The sequence below is a fragment of the Mustela erminea genome, chromosome 1 (assembly GCF_009829155.1).
Source record: "Mustela erminea isolate mMusErm1 chromosome 1, mMusErm1.Pri, whole genome shotgun sequence".
In the NCBI taxonomy this organism is placed as follows: domain Eukaryota; kingdom Metazoa; phylum Chordata; class Mammalia; order Carnivora; family Mustelidae; genus Mustela; species Mustela erminea.
This window is the reverse complement of record NC_045614.1, coordinates 128795463-128815819: the sequence shown is the minus strand read 5'-3', so window position 1 is coordinate 128815819 and position 20357 is coordinate 128795463. Positions and strand designations below refer to the sequence as shown.

General features: G+C 36.8%; 1 protein-coding gene across 2 annotated transcripts in view; it reads right to left on the bottom strand.

Moving 5' to 3' along the window:
• Positions 1 to 20357, bottom strand: part of WDR49 (WD repeat domain 49) — a 132585-nt gene that overhangs the window by 48081 nt on the left and 64147 nt on the right. For both annotated transcript variants that reach the window (XM_032341768.1, XM_032341772.1), the window contains 2 exons: positions 11330 to 11494; positions 7776 to 7891 (listed from right to left, as the gene is read on the bottom strand). In XM_032341768.1, coding sequence (XP_032197659.1) covers positions 7776 to 7891; positions 11330 to 11494 — 281 coding nt within the window. The remainder of the gene's footprint in view (positions 1 to 7775; positions 7892 to 11329; positions 11495 to 20357) is intronic.

Here is a 20357-nt window from a genome sequence, read left to right as displayed (position 1 = left end):
GTCGAATAAATAAATGAAAAATTCTCTGTCTAAATGTCACTTTATTTGAGCCTTCTGTGCCCACTCTATCTAAAGACTCTCACTTGAGGGTTAATATCCAAAATATATGAAGAATTTATACAACTCAATACCAAAAACCCCCAAATAATCCAATCAAAAAATGGACAGAGGATATGAATAGACATTAGTCCAAAGAAGACAACAGACACCTAGAAAGATGTCTAATATCACTAATCATCAAGGAAATGTAAGTCCAAGCCACTGGATAGTTCAGTTGGTTGAGTGTCTAACTCTTGATCTCAGCTCAGGTCTTGATCTCAAGGTTATAAGTTCAAGCCCTGTGCTGGGCTCCATGCTGGCTGTGGAGCCTAGCTTTAAAAAAAAAAAAAAAAAAGGCAAAGTTATATAACAACTCACACTTGTCAGAATGGCTAAAAATTCAAGAAATAACAAGTGTTGGAGAGGATGTAAAGAAAAAAGGGCACCCATGCACTGTTGGTAAGAATGTAAATTGGTGCCATAACTGTGGAAAACACTATGGAGGTTCTTTAAAAAATTAAAAATGGAATTACCATATAATCTAGTAATTCCACTACTGGATATTTATCAAAGAAAATGAAAACACTAATTCGAAAAATATACATACCCTATGTTTATTGCAGCATTATTTACAATGGTCAAAATATGGAAGCAGCACAAGTGCCCATTCATTGATGAATGGATAAAGAAGATGTGGATAAAAAAGATATATATATATATATCCACACGCATATATATGTATAAGACATATAAAATACATAAGATATGTATACATATGAATAAAGAATGAAAGAAGAATGAAAAGAATGAAATCTTATCATTTGCAACAACATGGATTGATCTGGAAGGCATAATGCTAAGTGACATAAGTCAGTCAGAGAAAAACAAGTACCATATGATCTCACTCATATGTGGAATTTAAGAAACAACATAAATGAACAAAGAAAAAAAGACACAAAGCCAAAAAAGGCTCTTGAATATAGAGAACAAAACAGTAGTTGCTAAAAAGGAAATTGGTGTGGGGATGGGCAAAACAGCTGAAGAAGATTAAGAATACATTTATCCTGAGAAGCACTGAGTAATGTTAAAAGTACTTAAATAATAAAAGAAAAGAAAATTTGAGGCGGGGAGCACTATTACTTACTCACTTGGATTTTTCAGTCAGAATAAAACTTTATTTAAAATAAAAGATAAAATAAAGTAAAACTCTCTCCCTTGAGTTTTCATCCTTCACCCTACATCGTTTCTCTTGATTACATTTATCATTAGGTGCTATTGTGGTCTGTATTCACTTGTCTGTTTATTCACTCTCTCCCCTACCAAAAACAAGCTCTAGGAGAGGGGGGACTTCATTTATTTCCTTTCTGTATCAGCAATGCTTAGAATAGTACCTAGCACATAATAGGCATTTAATAAATATTTGTAGAATTGGTGTATGAATTATTCTTTCTTTAAAAAAATCAATAATTTAATACTAATATTTTTTAATAATATTAATATGAGGCTTAGCAAGGTAAGATATTATAAATAAGGTACTTTGCAGTTCTGAATTTGCCATGAATCTCATAAGAACTTTACATGTAATTATTTTTTTTTTTTTGAAGATTTTATTTATTTATTTGACAAAGATCACAACTAGACAGAGAGGCAGACAAAGAGGGAGAGAGGAGGAAGCAGGCTCCCCTCTGGGCAGAGAGCCCGATGCGGGGCTCGACTCCAGGACCCTGGGATCATGACCTGAGCTGAAGGGAGAGGCTTTAACCCACTGAGCCACCCAGGCACCCCTACATGTAATTATTTTTAATTTTTTTCTTTACTGAATGCTAAGTTTGGTTGAAGACATTTCCCGTTGGGGATGGAGACAAAAATTCAATGTCAAATGTCTTTTTGCCAAGATACCCATATTAACTAGATATATTTAGGTAATACGAGTCAAAGGCACAGAATGCTTTTCATGAGATGGTATAAAAACTATCCCTTCTGATATTTGACCTTGTGTGCCAAAGTGTTGAGAAACTAATTAGCTGCCACCTTTCCCTTAAAACCTAATCTGAAACTTTCAATTGAAATGACAGTTATCCTTAAAATACCTTAAGAATCCACACTGTATTTCCCACTTTGTCCATTTCAAAGATAACTTTTTTTAAGTTTGTACTTTTGCCAAGAGTTAAATTGAAGTGCAGAATGAGCCAATTTTAAGGCATTTTAGGAGTCTGGGAGATTTGTTCTTTTGACATTGAAAGAGTTTACTTGTTCCATTCCACACCTCCCATCAGAGATCCTGAGTCACTGTGTCATCTGTGAAGATGATCAGATCTCTCACTCTGAATGTAGATATAATAACCAATTCTGTGAGAACAAAATTAACTCACCTGTCAAGTACAAAAAAATACAAAAAAGAAAAAATATATATTTTAAAAAACAACCTTTTTTAGGGTGAATGAGATGGAAAAATAACTCTTACCAAAACCTATCATGTAGTCATTGTCATGGAGAGAACAAAAGAACACAATCAACTATTTGTTCCCTTAGAGGCTAATTGTTCGAGTGTTGTTAGTCCAATTACCATAAGAATCTATCCTTGTTCAGCCCATTGTGCTTTTTAGGCTTAAAAGAGGTATCTCAAAGGCAGAGAATGCGTTCCATATAAATCAGTTCATTTTTATTCTTTTTCCTAAAATTCTTGGAGTCAAATTTTGGACACCAAAGCTATGACAAAATTAGCTTTGAGTGTTATTTGTGAATCTCCAACATACCTGCCCGCTCCTGACTTCCAACATGGTTTTCAGAGTAAGTTACACTTTGGAAATGTTCATTCTGGGTCTCATTCTAATAATAGAAACCAATTGAGTCACATAGAATTATAGTACCTTAGGAAAGCAATTATTAAGAATTTAATATCTTGTGATAGGTAAGTTTTATTGTCAAGGAACTTCAAATCCCTAATCTAATTTCACTTAAAAATACTTTTAGAAATCAAGTTATATCAACACCTATTTATTGAGCACCTACTTTTACAGAGCTTTGTGAAAGATGTAATCAATAAAATTTCCAGAATTACTTGAATAAATGATTCCCTTCTTTATATAAGCCCAGCTATTTTACAGAGATAAAATCTTCATAAACAGAGGTTTTCTTTTAACAGAAAGGAAAGAAATACAGTGGGAGAAACTAAAAGCCCAAGTCTATTTTGATAAATTATAGGATCATAGAATTTTAGGGCAGGATAAAATCTTAAAGTATTATGATTGTTTCTTTGATTTTACCAGAATTATACATATTATGTGCAAATGCAAAGTTACTTGATCATCTATTCATTTAATTTTACCAATGTAAATATGACTAGACATTTAACCAGACATTACTTAGTTGGCCCTATGTCAATTCACAACTTTGTCTCTAAATATATTTTACTTAAAATGGTAAGAAACATCTTTTTAGAAGTTCTGAATTTGGAGCTGCTTCTTAACAGATTTGACATATTCTCTAGATATTAATTAATGCATTTCTAGAAAACCAACATGGGCTCTCCAATTCAGGTTTTGCTTAGAACCATTTCACAGTGGCATTTATCATATCCTGCCTTGTGTGATTTGACTCCCCAGTTAGAAGTATTGCCCGTAAGAGCAAGTATCATGCTTCTTCACATTCAGTCCACCATAGTTCCTAACTTAGCGCTTTCTACCTAGGTGTACTTTAAAAATATGTGTGGGAAGAAAAAAGGAAAAATAATAGTAAGCTAAAACCTTGAGGTGTTAATTTGTTTTTTTAATTTAATCTTAATTTAAAGCATGGTTTTTAAAAACTTTTTATTTAAATTCAATTTAGTTAACATAGTGTATTACTAGTTTCAGGGGTAGAATTTCGTGTTTCATCAGTTGCATATAACACCCAGTACTCATTTAAAAAGGTGTCTTTTATATGTTCAAACATACAAAACTGATTCCCTAGATTTGATTGACATAACCAATCTATTCAATCAGATTACTTGTTCAAGAGAATATAGCTGCTCTCCAATGACTCAGTGACTCCATTTGTAACTCAGGAATGGTGGAAAGGGCATGGACTCTGGCACAGGAATTCCAATTTGGCTGCCTACTAGCTTTGTAATGTTGGTTAGACTACACATGTTCTCAAGCCACATATTCTCCCTTGTGAAAGAAGACTGGTAATACTTAGATTCCAGGTTTATTGTGAGGCAGAATAGATTTGAATAACTATCCTGCTTGTTCCTTATTCAGACTGTGACCTTGAGTAATTAACTTCTCTAATTCTCAGATTTCCCGTTATTTAATAAACATTAATTAAATCATTCAACAAATATCATTGAGTATCCACTAAGAACCGGACACTATAACACACACGTAAACACACACTTAAACACACACGCGCACACACACACACACACACACACACACACACACTAAATGCTATAATCTAATTCTACATTAAACAAAGTACAGGAAGGTATACAGCACAAAGAAAAATGGGGGCATATTTCCACCTCGGGAGTAAAGAGAGATGTCCTGATGGAGAAGATTAATGAACAAGACCTGAAACAAGAATAAATGTTAGCTACATGAACAACGTTTGGAGAAGAATTTCTAGAGAAGGGTAGAGAATAAAGGCAAGGGGTAAGGCTTACATGGAAATAGGCTGACAGCAGGTTCCTATATTTGAGTTTGAAAAGTACCACAGTTGGCACATGGCTGGCTCAGTCAGAAGAGTGTGCAACCCTGTATCTTAGGGTCATGGGTCCGAGCTCCACGTTGGGTGTAGAGATTACTAGAATATACCCAGGAATGGATAAAAATGATACGAAGAGTAGGTCTGGGCCAGAGGGAGTTTCAAAGTATTTTATAGACATTCTGAAAGGTGTTAAACAAGGAAGTGACATAGAATGCATTGTAGAAAGAAATTATTATATATATTATAAAATGTGCAGAATCTATTTAAGAGGTAAAATGGGGGTTTTACTAGAGAAAAGGACAAATCAGAAGTCTGTGACATTCAGCCAGGTAGAAATGAGGCCCTGAATGATACAGTTGTAGTAGTAATTGGAACAAGTTTGAGAAATATTTGGAATATAAAATAAGTAACAGTACTTGGTTGGGATGTTGAGCGAGAAGGAAGAACCAAGGTAGATATTCAGGTCTCTGGCTGTTAACTGAAGTTCTGAAGCTAAGAGGGAAAAAGTGGGTTTTGAAGAGGGAACAAATAATAAATTCAATTTAAAATATGTTGAATTTGAGATTGCAGGCAGACGTGTCCGGAAAGCAAATGGGTAAGTGAGCTTAGAGAGATAAGAGCTGACGATAAAGATCAAGATACCTACAAAATATTTCCTACCTTTCAAATGAAGCTAAGGATTAAGTTAGAGAATGTATGTAAAGGGTTTAATGTTACAAAGCATTATAAATAAAATAAGCCAGATGCATATTTAGATACTTTACTCAATAAATGTACTATCTATCTTATCCTGAGCAAAATTATCAAACCAATCTCTTTATTTAGGTAGAGCCTGAAGTTAAAGCTACAACTTAAACAACCTCCCTCTAGGTTTTAAAGAAAGCTTAATAAGCTGTCAGTCTTCCAGTTATTTCTTCTCTAATCACTAAACTCTCAAGGAAGTGGCTTAATGGACCATCCTTCTCCCATTATAAATGAACAGTCAACCTGTCTGTCCTCTTGCTACTTTGTTAAATGCCTCCTAATATAAAGGACCCTGTCGAATTCCAGTAAAATCTGTCCTTACATAAGGGCTTCAACTTAGGAAATAAAATTTTTTTGAAGATTTTAAGAGAAAGAGAGCATGCATGAATGGGGGAGGGGCAAAGGGAGAGGGACAAAGAGACTCTCAGGTGCCGGGGCTCGAGCCCAGGACCCTAAGATCATGACCTGAGCCAAATTCAGAGGTTTAACTGACTGAACCACCCAGTCACCACAGAAATAAACTTTTTAAATCTACCAATATGAAAGCGAAATAATACAATTGAGAATGTATTTCTTCAACTTTCAGTTCCAACTAGGGATCCAAATCCTGAAAACCTTGTGGGAGATGGAAAATATGAGGAAAGATGGAAGGAGTGGTAACCGTTCCCTCTCTCCACTCAGTCTTCCCAAAGCTCCCTCTCCAAGACGACAGAAAGTCACCACCCATCCAGAGAGAGCAGAACATCAGGTGTTCCCTGTCTTCCACACTCTCTCCCTCCCTTCCTTCCTTCTTTCCACTCTATGCCTAACGGGGGGCTTGAACTCACTACACAGAGATCAAGAGTCACACACTCTGTGCCAGCCAGGCACCCCAGGTGTCCCTTTAAATCAATGGATCATTTTAATCCCTTTAAAGGACTTTACTCACTAATCTTTTAAAACTGACTTGTATAAAAATTAAAAAATAAATTAAAAAATAAAAAATTTAAAAAACCCTTATCTTTGATGCTAATTTCTAACTATGGATATCTTAAAAATATAATTAAGAAAACAGTATCTCCAAACTCTTGACTTACACTGATGAATTCTTAAAATTCTTTTTTGTGATGTTCAAAATTTCAGCTGGATCCGCTGTATACTTCACATCTACCATGCCATAACATTTGAGAATCAAACTGACTTATTACCACAGCCCGAGATAGAAATACTTACTCTATAGTCTACTGAGAGATAAGTCATTAATGGATCATGAGTGTTCCTAGGATGTGAAGAAGCCTTCTCTTTCAAAGATGAGGATTACCGAATTCGTTCTTGATATCAAGTAGAATAATCTGGATTATACCTTCTTTCTTTACAGTCAAACTACCCCTGAAAACCAAGCTGTAAGTGGCACTATGTTTTCTAGTCTGCATATGCACATTTGCATTAGAAGAGAAAGTCTTTCGTGTGATCAATAAAAGTCCCCAAATATATACTGCTAATTTTCTAGTTATAAAATATGATTTGGATCCTAGCTTCAAATCATGAAGATCAAAATTCCATAGTGAATAATGTTGGGCATATAACCTATTAGAGCCATATTTTATGAACTGTTGAATTTATGGACAATATATTTTTTGCAAATATCACAGTTTCATTTTCCTAGTGCTTATACAATGCCATAGAAAAGGTCCTGTTTATGATCCCTTAGTTCTCTCAGGAGAACAAGAAAGAGAAGTAATTTTCCTTATAATGAAATGGAAGAATTGCTCCTCGAGAACAGTAAGCAGGCCGTGAAAGGCCCCTGTCTGCAAGGATATGAAGGAAAAGCTAATACAGAATTCCGGAGCCTATTTTCCTCTTTGCTGCAATCTAAAATAAGTAACAATAGAGGAAGAAATGAGTTCCCTTTATCGTTGAAAGAATATAATTTATACATTAGGAATTTATTGACTATAAAATCTAGGAAACTTTTGGAAATGGTATTATGACCCTGTCTGGAATGATTAAAGAAAAAGAGTCCAAAAGCCAGAAGAAAGCCTTCTAACACCTCTCAGAGCTGCTTGAGCTATGCAATCTTACAATGTTTTAGGCACTAAGCATTCAGTTAATCTGAGCAGTTTCACTCACTGAGCTCACCAGCAAGTTAATGACTCAGAATCAGTCAAGATCTCTATGTTCTTTTCTCTTTTAGATCCCGATTCAAAACCTACACTTTACCTCAAATAAACTTTTTATTTAAAAGTTTAAAAAAAAAAGATTCTGATTCAAATACAAACATTCTCCTTTAGCCTTCCTACAGTTTTGCATGAAGCACACCATACCTCTCCCAGCATGTAACCAGTATCGTCTTCTTAAGAACCAGGATCTGTGAAATATCCACAGCTCCCTCTCGCCCAACATTTAGTGTGTGGTGACAGTATCCACTGAAGTCCCATACCTTCAAGAGAAAAACTTAAGTCACCTTTGAGACAAGAACAGAAAATGTCTTCTTCCATGAGTAAAATAAAACAGTGTAATAGGATTATTTTAAACTTTGGTGTTTATATTCTGGACAAGGGCTGATTCACTTAGGGTATGCCATAATTAAGACAATCCCTTCACCATTTAAATTTACCCATTATTTTTTGTTATTCTAATTATAACCTGATCAATTTAGTCTAATAATAGCTGATTCAGGGGCACCTGGGTGGCTCAGCCAGTTAAGTGTCTGCCTTCGGCTCAGGTCATGATCCCAGAGTCCTGGGATCAAGGCCTGCCTTGGGCTCTAGGATCAGCGGGAAGCCTGCTTCTCCCTCTCCCACTCCCCCTGCTTGTGTTCTTTCTCACTATCTCTCACACTGTCAAATAAATAAATAAAATTTTTAAAAATTATAATAATAATAGCTGATTTGAAAGCTTTAAATAAGTATTTTTAAGGGAAAGGCTAAAATCATGTAGAGCCATATTTTGGAGTCTGTTGAAACCCTGGTTCTTTCTCTAAGTGTATGTCTCTAAATTTCAATTTCCTTACTTACAACCCAGGACACTTACTCCTCTGGGACATTTGGAGGGTTAAACATCTAATACAGAGCCTGAAACACAGTCCTTATAGGTAGGTTTCCCATCTTCTCCCAGGAAAATGTCCTGTTGATAGTGGATGCCAGACCTCCTCTATAAGAGGAACAAGCACTTTGAGTTTGCTTCCTCCGGCAGGTGGTAAGGACCCGGGCCCAGTGGGTGAACTTACAACAGAACATCATTAGGTCACCAGCAGCTAAAACTAAGCACTGCCATAAAATATCATTGGTGTATCATCGACAAAGGGCAAGTAGACACTACCAAAATTAAATTGCATTTACGCTTTGACTAGACTCCCTTTGACTTTCAGGTTCAAGAAAATCATCTCGCAGAGGCACGTACATGTGTGAAAAGACATATTTTGAATATTTTTATATTCTTGAAGCATTATTTATTGAAGTTCAATACCTGAATCAACTTGGGACTGAACAGACAGAATATGGAATATCTATACAGTAGCACAGAATGTAGCCATTAAGTAGAATACGTCATTTCTATAATTCTAAGCTCTGCCTAAACTGAACCAGCTATGGAACCTTAAGCAATTTGCTTTATTTCCTTGGGCTTTCGTTTCCTCCTTTGTAAAATTGACATAATAATATTACTAAGTATATAGATACATATGTTGGGGGGAGGTGTGGTGAGGGTGTGCACTGTGTGTGTGTATATGTGTAAAGTGCTTAGAACAGTACCTGGTTCTTGGTCAGCATGTGATAAAAGTGAGCTAACATTATTATTACTGTATGCATTCATTTGACTCAGTGTCTACAATAGAAAAATGCAAAATGCAGAACAACATAAATATTGGGCTGCCTTTAAGAAACAGATGCTGTCCTTTGGCTAGAAGGATGTATGAGAAACAAGTAACAGTGGTAGCTACAGGGGAGGAGCCATGAATAGAGGTGAGAAAGAAACTTTCTTCTTACTGCGTAACTCTTTGATATTTCAAATTTTATTGTATGATTACATTAATTATTTAAAACATTAAGTAATTAAAAATCAGATCCTTCAAAACCGTGATAAATAGGGCAATACTTTTAAATCTTGGATGACATACGTACTGGTTTGGGATCCTAAATTATAAATGAGATTGGAAAATGTCATTCATTCTTGTCTCTTCACAGCATATGAACAGCTCAACCCTGATTGATGCATCTTAGAGAGAGGTTGCCAAATTTCAGAATTCTGTTGTGCTCTTATGATAAAGACAAATATATCTTCAAAATCTGTGATTATTCTACTAAATTCACATTAACTTTGATGATGCAAGGCTTGAGCTGAGATGTTGAAGGGTACACATGCTCTTCACCTACATCACTGCATTTTCCTCTAAACACGGCTCTTACCAAATCCACCTAAAATAATACCCACAAATAGGTATTGTAAAGATCCGACGGTCCCCAGGTCCAACGAAGCCCCTTAGCTGGGACAATCTGCAAGCTTTCACCAACCATCTGCTAATCTGCCCTGCTCTGGACTCTAGAACCTGTTACTTTCCAAGAAAGGGGTAGAAAGGAACCTAGTCTACTCGTCTCATTTCTCAGTTCAGTCTTGTACCCCAGAACCAGTAAGTGGGAAACTCATGTGCTCCTTTTGCTTAAGTCAGTCTAAAATTCCAGTTCCAGTTATTCTTGTTTTATTCCACCTTGACCTCTGTGGTTGGAATTGTCCCATTACTGGCATATGTCTTACCAGTTCTGTAAACCAGGTTACTTAAACCCAAGCTCCCAGTCCTTACCTCCTGCCATTTAACCTTCCCAGAGGCCCAGCTCTAGTGATTCCCTGAGATTCTCACTGCAACCCACCATAGCACCTTTTTCACATTGACAGTAGCCAGCCTGGAATCCCCCGGAGGTCTTGCTTCCAACTTCTATCATGTTCTACCCACATATCCAGAGAACTTTCCATTACCCTCCCATGCAGCATACCAGCATGCATCATACACTTCACCATGGAAGGCATACTTCATGACTGCGCCCTGATTCTAGTTATGACAGAAGTTTGAGAACCATTCAAAGCTTATTCTGGGAAACTGCCTTCTGTTGCCTCCAAGTGTCACATGCCATCTCCAATCAAGGATTATCATTAGTCTCAGAGCTGAGGGAAGCGGAGAGGATTCACTGGCGAGCATGACTTCACATATCAAGTATCTAAGCTTTGCATGAAAATTTGATCATGTTCACAAAGCGTAATAGCACCTTTCTCCCAGAAGAAATTAGTTAACGGTTACAAAACAAGAAAAGTGGAAGTATTAAATATTGTTAGTTTAGGGTAATAACTAAGATAATGATTGTTCTGCCTACGATTCTTCTTTACTGTCTCACTTTCCTTCACATAAAAGTGCAAATTACAACATGGGTTGATTTTAAATATTCATTTGCCCTCAAATTTGAATCTATGCCATTTCAAAAAGTTTTCTTTGTTGCCCTGATTTCTCATTTTATAAACTGAGAAAAAGAAAACTAGAGATATTAGTTGGAGCATAGGAAAATTACTTGGACTTCTTATTCCCCAAAGTAATCCTCTATCCAGAACACTGGAACAGGCTTTCTGAAATAAGTAAGCCAAGTTGTGTTTTTATGTTAAATAATTTATTCAGAAAAATCATTTATTCATTTTTCCACAGAGGTTTCTTTTTTTTTTTTTCTCGCCCCTAACAGCTTTGTTATTAGATGGTGTGAGTTATTTAAGTCTTCTCCTCTCATCTTTCCTCTTGCACGGCCAAAAAGACGAAAACAAATATAGCTATAGCTATGTCTCCTCACATAGTATTTCAGCCTCCTCATATCTGGATAGAAAAACATCACTGCGTTCTCACCTTTATGGTCCCATCTGTGCTGCCAGTCAAAAGCCGCGTCTCATTTGCATCAAGGGCCATAGTGCTGATTGCTGCGTTGCCATGGCAACCAGTAAACTGTTTGATTTTCTGCCCAGTGTCTATCATCCAGAAGGAAACAGTAGACCCTGAGTCCGAGCTGATTACCTAAGAGAAAATAACCTTGTAAAGAAATTAAATACAGTCCCAGAATCCACCATTTTTATTTCAATAAAAATATCTAACCTGGGAATCCCTCCCCCACCCCATAATAGTTAGAGACACAATTGTGATGTGTTTTCTTTCTTTTTGCTAAGCTGATAGCATTTTAATTCCTAAGCCAGAATGGAGGTACTGAAGTCATGATTCTCTTCACCAGCAAAGATAGGAATCTACTTCGCTTCCCCACCATTCTGCTGACTGTCTAGAGGCCATCCCGAAAGCAAATCCTACTGAAAATAAACTTAAAAATTTTCTGCATTTAGGTAAGAAAGCTGATTTTCTTATTCATGGTGCTCTGATACCATTTACTATATGAAAAGAAGCATTTTACTGTATTTCACCTTTCATTTAGCATTTTGAAAAGAAAGCACCACCAAACATTATGGGGGGAAAAGTTAATTTTAACAAACTGATACAGCTATCGCTTTCAATGCCATTAGTCCCTTTCTTCCTCCTCTCTCAAGGTGCTGTATATATTTTTACAGCTAAACACAATTATTGATGGACCACTAAAAACAAAGAACACAGGAAGGTTAAATATAAATCTGCATATACACTCCAAGAGGAAGGCAACAAAACAAATGCTAAAAGGGATACGATTATACATAATAGCCAACAGTGGGAAATTTTATAGTGGTAAGTAAACAGCTAATTTCAGCTCTAGATATTTAGGCACCCTGTAGGAAGTTAAAATCACTTCAGCCATTTGACTTGGGGACCCAGAAGAACGAAAGCAAAACAAAAACACTGAACCAAACAACAGACAAAAACACTGAACCCACAAATAAGTAGACTGGAAATTGCCTGAAGAAACATTTAGACTTTGAGAAAACTTAAATCATGTCTTTATTTTCATAGGTACTGATTACCATCGTATAAATGTAAATTTATCAATTAGATGCTAATTTGTGTATCACACTTTTATAATTAAATGGGTTCAAGATTATCGAATGTATATTCCGAAGACCTGGAGAGCCGGCCATCTTGCGTGTGTATGCCTTCATTTGGATTTGGGGCACACACTGAACAACCATTCCATCCCAGCTCTGTCACGGCAGTAGGGACTCATGAATCCCGCTCTGAAAGAATCCCCAGTCTGGGCTTGAATATTAAAATCACCTGAGGAACTTTATAAACCATGACCCTATACCAGATGAGAGACTCTCATTTAACTGGACTAAGAAGGAGCATTTTTTTAATGAGCTGCCCAGGTTACTTAAGTCTGGGAACTCTCAGTCTAGGTAAGGAAACAGACAATAAACAGGTCAGAGCCGAATAATAACATGAGTTTAGAGGTCTCTCCCCTGGTTGCAGCAGGGACACTGAGAGGAATATCCAAAATCTCACTGGGTTGGGGGATGGGGAATGAAATGTGAGGAGGGCCAATCTGCGATTGAAGATAGGAACATGTATTTATTGGATGCCGAGCTCTTTACACTCACTATCTCATTTGATCTTTATAAAAATCCTGTAAAATAAATAACGTTATCATCCTCATTCGACCAGTGATGAAATGAAATTGAGATTCTAATCAGCTAAGCCCTGTTCCCAAGCTTATATAACGAGGTTTTAATCATGGGCTGTCTATGGTAGACACATCATAAGGTCTTCTATATTCCAGTATAGTATCCCAGATAATTAAGAGTGTGCTGAGAGGAGAGAACGTGGAGAGTATTTGAAGCATGAGAAGCGCGATGTGAAGTGTAATGGAGACAGAGTGTGGATGCTGAGGTAAACTGTGGAATGCCAGGTGAGGCAGCCAGCTGGTCTGGTGACAGATCATGGAATCCCTGAAGAGCAATGCTTGAGATCTTAACTATAGAGAACAGACCGATGGGTACCAGAGGGGAAGGTGTGAGGGGGATGGGGGAAGTAGGTGATGGGGATTAAGGAGGGCACTTGTTGGGATAAGCACTAGGCGCTGTATGGAAGTGCTGAAGCACTAAATTGTACACCTGAAACTAATATTACTGTATGTGAAGTAACTGGAATTAAAATGTAAAAAAAAAAGAGCAATGTTAGAGAATAATGAGTCATGTGTATAAAGTTCTTGCTGGGATAGGAACCTTAGCTTTCACTGGGTGGGCAGCCTAGTGTATGACTCCAAGTTCACAGCAATCATTGCTCTTGATGGGGAGGATGATGATACAGCATTTTTTTCTCCACCGGTTAGTGAAGGTACTCCTGGCAGTGGTGTAGAGAACAAATTGAGGTCGTAGGAAGACCATCTGGGGGCTGCTGTGATAGCCCAGGTAAAAGGTGTTCACCTGAAACAGCAGTTTGGCGGTAAAAAGGAGAGGAGAGACTGAGAAATAAAAGGGCCACCATTTTGCCACATTTATGCGCAGCAAAGAACTGGTAGTGAGCAATTGATCTCTCGTAGCCTTTTTTCCCCTGAAATTACAATTCTGAACCAAACAACTTTTTAAAATGATACAAAACTCTACGTATGTTACACATTTTCTCTCCTGAAATCAAAAGTAGCTTAAATATTTAATTACCATTGTTCAACAGTAGTATAATTTCTAGGACAAAATGGCCTGAATCTTGAAATAATGTGCCCTATCTCTTCAATTATCACCCCAGGTAACTGACTGTGTTTCTATTTGCTTTGATTTCTGCAACATGCCTCGTAGTTAAGAGCACTGATTCTGAAGCCAGGATGCCTGAGTTTGAAGGTGAATTGTCTGAACTCGGGCTCATCGCTTAATGTCTCTAAGCTTCAGTTCCCTTCCCTATGAACCAGAAAGAATCACAGTAACTACCTCAAACCATATTTAGGAGATTTTAATAAGCTAATATTTGTAAAGCACAGTACATGCTATACTATAAACAAGCTATAAAAGTTAACTAGTGTTACTATTCTATTTAAGCTTTATTTATCTCACTCTCTATTTTGGGTGATACCACTGTTCATATCCAAACCAATTTAAAAAAATATTTAATATCTTGCTTTCTTTCAACCATGACAGTGAATACAGACAATTACAATTTCAGAAAGCAGATTGTAAATGTGCACTGAAATTTCAAATTATATCAGACTTGTGAATTTCTCCACATAATTACTTAGGAATTTGAACTGTATTCATTAAAAACAAAACTGTGGAAACATAATGTTCCAAGCTTGAGTGAAAATTTTGATGTCTTTTTTTTAAGAAAAGGTTAAAGGTTGTGAAGCGTTTTATTATTACTATTCAAAAAGCATTTACTGAGAACTTGGGCATTTTAGTACTAAAAGATGGGCATTCCCTGATTTAAAAAAAAAAAAAAAGCAAAGTGCAATGAGACCAATGTTCAAGGAAAAGACTTGTTTACTTGTCTGAGACTGGCATCACTCACATTACAAAGCATCTAATCATTGATTGCCCCACTTTAATCTGCTGTAGACATTCAATCAAGAATTAGTAACTTTCACATTTTGCTGTTTTGCAGCAAAACTCTCCCTCCTTTGATCACCTGGCTGAGCCCCAACATGCTATTCATCTGTTTTTAGCACCTTTCTCTGCTCATTTCACAATTTCTCATGAAATCTGAATCAATAATGACAACAGGGTAGAGCCAGTCGGATTTCATTTTATGGCAATCTGCCTTAAGGTGCAGTCTTAGGGAAAACAATATGCTGAAAAACGAGGACTGACCATGTCACAAACATACCACCAGTATGAACAAGACTTCTGTCACTATGACAACATCCGAATACAAGAATAGCAAGGCAGGTGAAAAGACTTTCAAAGTTTGGTGAGAGAGGAGTGCATTTAACATCACTTGGCAGGTGAGGGAAGAGGTTTCACTACAGGACGGTGAGGACTTTATTTTTAGCAAGCTGTGATTTTTCTCAGGAATAGAGCCCAGGAATAAGTATTGGCTTCAGGTTTATATGCCAGATTTTGATGAGACCAAATCTCTCCAAGTTTTCAGTTCTTTCCTAGCTGCTTCTTATCAGGTGAGACCTCAGCGGAGGAGGACAGGGCCCCGGCAGTCTGCACTACCCTAATCATTCCAGTGCGAGCGGGCCTTGGGAGCAAACCATTCTTCTCCGCCTTATGTACCCGAGTTAATAACCATTTAGGAATATATGGGTCTTTTTGTCTCTCTCATCGGAAGCTGTCACAGACAATGATACAATTCTAAGAGACGTGAGGCTGTATCCATATCCCCTAATTGCCTTCTTGTATTCCAACAACAGTAGGCATTTTAGTTATCTTTATATGCATTCCAAGTCCTAGGTCCAAGCAAGAAGGGAAATCAAAAATTACAGCAGCGGATGTCACTGGCTACCAAGGAATGAAGACATTTGATTTAATTGCTCTTTATAGTTCTATTTTCAGTCAGTGCTGTTTGTGGCCCCATAATATAAAGCAGGTTACCTATTTTATTTCTATTGTGCATCAAATCTCTAGAAGTCACATTTCAGTAAGTAGTGAAGTGAAGGGAATGATAAGATCTAAGTACTGGTGCAGAAAGAGGATTCAAATATTTTAAAGCAGCCAGTCTCCATTTATAAATCTTATTTATTACCTCTTTTGGGTTAATTTGTCATGTGCTCTTGCATAATTCTTTCCTTGAGTTTATTGAACACCTATGATATGCAAGACACAGGATCTGGGAGTTGGGGATTCAGCAACGAAAAATTCCTGCTGTGGGGGTAGAGATGCAGTCAGGCGAGAAAATAACAAGAAAAAAACCTATATAGATATAGAGATAGAGATAGTCTAGTGGTGATAAGCATTATGGAGAAAAATATAACTGAGACGGAGGTAGAGGTCATTGGGGGTGAATGCAAAGCTGGGTGCTCTGACAAAGCCTCCATGAGAAATCATTTGAGGAAAAACGCAACTAACATAAAGGAGGGAGTCATATAGGTGAAGAAAGTTCTACGCAAAAGAAACAGCAGAGCAAAGGCCTTAAGGTAAGTGGAAACTTGGACATTCAGGGACTAGCTAGGAGGTCAGCAATCCTAAGCAGTGTGAGCATTGTGGGGGGCCGCAGGCTGTGACAACCTGTGGTTGTCATACAGGCATTCAAAACACTCCCTTCCTTCAAGAACTAGGAGCAAAGTCAGAAAAATACCATTTTCCCTTTTTTGACTAATATTTATTTAACTTTTACTTTTGCTTTGTTCCATGCATATTTATATACAATATCCTCTGTCCTTCACAGAAAATCTACAAGGGAGGTATTCTAATCCCTATTTTATAGATAGGAAAACTCTTGTGTAGAAAAGTGGTAGAGACTGCATTGCACGTCCAGGTTCCGGTTCAGCATGCTTAGAAGTCACCCATCCTAACCATAAGTAAAAAGCTAAACTAAAAAAAATCAATAGCCCTTTTTTGATCAATAACAGAAATGAGGTCGCAGGACAAATTGCTACCCCCAGAATTGGAGAGATCAACAGGCAAATAGAGAAATCCCCAGTTTACCAGAGAAGGAATGTGGGAACTGGAAACCATGGGAAACAGTGCCAAGAGAGGAAAACCACCACTAAAATTCACAAATTGTTGCAGGCTCCAAGTGGACAAGTCCAAGAGTTAAAAATGTCTGGTGGAGCCAGTTACAGGGGTTCCCAGAATTTTATGAGTTTTGTTTTGAGATTATCAACCAGGTTTTTACCGTAATATTAGACAAAAATCCCCTCCTGCTTCTGGCAGAGGCAGAAGGAAAGAAACTATTTCAAAATACATTAGAGTAATTGTGTTCTTCTTAGCAAGGTCCACCCTCAAGAGAAATTATTGAGCCAGGACCTCACCTGCTGGGCTTTTATCAGTGCTTACTTGATCCGAGGAAGGAAAATACCAAATTCTAGCTGGCTTTAGTCATATTGGACATAAGTGTGGGGAACAACTGAGGAGTCTATGCGATAAAAAAATTTACTTAATTTTGAAAAAGGAAAGTTCGTAGTCCAGAGGCACGGGCTCACAAAAGACTGAGACCTAATGCTAGGACTACAAAGCGCTTCTCCTCCCCCATACCTCACCACCACATTTCTAAAGGCCTATTTACAGCTGTTCCTTCTACCTTGTTCCTTATGTCCCACTATCAAGAAAAAATTACAAAACATAGGCATAAACATAAAAGGCAAAAACCACAGTTTGAGGAAAGAGCAAGCATCAGACTCAGACATGGTAGGGATATTGGAATTATCAGATCAGAAATTTAAAATAACTATGATTAATGTGCAAAAAGCTCTAATGGGTAAAGATAGCATGTGAGAACAGATGGGTAACATAAGCAGAGAGATGGAAATCCTCAGAAAAAAAAACAAAAAGATATGCTAGAGATCACAAACGAATCATGCCTTTGATGGGCTTACTACTAGACTGAACATGGCGGAGGAAAGAATCTTTGAGCTTGAGGATATATCAATAGAAACCTCAAAAATTGAAAAACAAAGACAAAGGCTGAAAAACAAAAAAACAAACAGTATCCACGAACTGTGGGACAACTACAAAAGGTGTAACATTCACACAATGAGAATACCAGTAGGAGAAGGAAAAAAAAAAGGAACAGAAGAAATATTTGAAACAATAATGACTGAGAATTTTCCCAATTTAGGAACAGGTACCAAACCACAGATCCAGGAAGCTCACATGACACGAAGAAGACTAAATGCCAAAAATAACGACACATAAGCCTATTAGAGTCAAAGATGACATTTTGAGAGAAGCCAGAGGACAAAGATAAAAAGAAACAAAGATAAGAATTACCTTCGAGCAGGATAACAACAGATGTTGCCAAGGATGCAGAGAAAGGCAAACTCTCCTGCACTGTTGGTGGGAATGCAAACTGGTGCAGCCACTTTGGAAAACTGTGAAGATTCCTCAAAAAGTTAAAAATAGAACTACCCTAAGATCCAGCAACTGCACTACTAGGTATTTACTCAAAGGATACAAATATGCTGATTCAAAGGGGTACATGCACCCCAATATTCATAGCAGCATTATCATAACAGCCAAACTATCAATAGAAAAAGCTGTCAACTGATGAATGCACAAAGAAGATGTGGTATACATAAACACACACACACACACACACACACACACACAATGGAATATTACTTAGTTATCAAGAAGAATAAAATCTTGGGGCACCTGGGTGGCTCAGTCATGATCTGCTTTGGCTCAAGTCATGATCTCCGGGTCCTGGAATTGACCCCCACATCTGGCTCTCTGCTCAGCAGGCAGTCTGCTTCCCACCCGCCCTCACCCCGCCTGCCTCTGCCTACTTGTGATCTCTGTCAAATAAATAATCTTAAAAAATTTAAATTAAAAAATAAAATCTTGCTATTTGCAATGACATGGATGGAGCTAGAGTATTATTATACTAAACAAAATAAGTCAGAGAAAGACAAATACCATATGATTTCACTCATAGGTGGAATTTAAGAAACAAAACAGATGAACATGTGGAAAGGAAATAATAGAGTGAGAAAGAGGGAAGCAAACCATAAGAGACTCTTAAGGACAAAGAATAAACTAAGGGTTGATAGAGGGATGTGGGTAGAGGATGGGCTAAATGGGTAATGGATATTAAGGAGGGTACTTGTTATGATAAGCATTGGGTGTTATATGAAAGTGATGAACCCCTAACTTCTACCCCTCAAACTAATATTACACTATATGCTAATTTCCTAGAATTTAAGTAAAATTTTGAAAAGGATTACATTTGACTTTTCCTTAGAAAACATGCAGTCAAATAGGGAGTCGTTAAGAGGAAAAAAAACCACAAATCTAGAATTCTGTATCTTGTGAAGATGACCTTAAAAATAAAGGAGAAATAGACTTTCTCAGACAAACAAAAATTAAGAAAATTTGTTCCTAGTAGACCTGCTTTCAAAATATGTTAAAAGTTCTTTAGAGAGAAAAAAATAATTTAACTCCAGAAATGAGATCTACATGAAAAAGGAAGGACATTAAAGAAGGAATAAGTGAAGGTAGAATAAAAACTTCTATTTTTCTTGTTCTTAATTGATCTAACAGAGCAAAACAATAATACCAACAATATATTAAATTATGTATGCTTATATATACATATATGATTATATATAGATATATGCTTACATGTAAGGGAAATGAATGACGCCAAACATACAGGAGAAAAGAGGGAGGAATTAGATTATTTTATTATTATAAGGTACTAAAACTACTTGTAAAGTAATATAGTGTTATTTGAAAGTGGACTTGGATTTATTATAAATGTATACTGAAAACTCTAGAGCAACCATTTTTAAAAAGTTAAAAATAAAATATAACTGATATGTTAAGAAAAGAGAGGAAATAGAATAATTTTAAATGCTCAGTTAAAATCATGAAAGTCAGGAGCACCTCGGTGGCTCACTCATTAAGCTTCTGCCTTTGGTTTAGGTTGTGATCCTGGGATTGAGCTCTGTGTTGGGCTCCCTGTTCTGCAAGGAGCCTGCTTTATCCCCACCCATTCCCCCTGCTTGTGTTCCCTTTTGCTGTCTCTCTCTGTCAAATAAATAAATAATTTTTTTTAAAAATAAAAATAAATAAAACCATGAAACTCAGAAAAAAGAGTAGAAGATAAAAATAGGAACAAAGAGCAGGGGCAACCAAGAGAAAACAATAGCAAATATGAAAGCTATTAATCCAATTATACCAATAATCACTTTGAATGTCAATGGGCTTAATGAATCAATCAAGCCAGATTATCAGATTGGATCAAAAATCAAGACCTAACTATATAGTATAAAAAGAAACTCAATTTAAATATAAAAACACATACAGATTTAAAGCAAAATGACCAAAGAAAGATATAACATGCTAACATGAATCAAAGGAAACAAGAATAG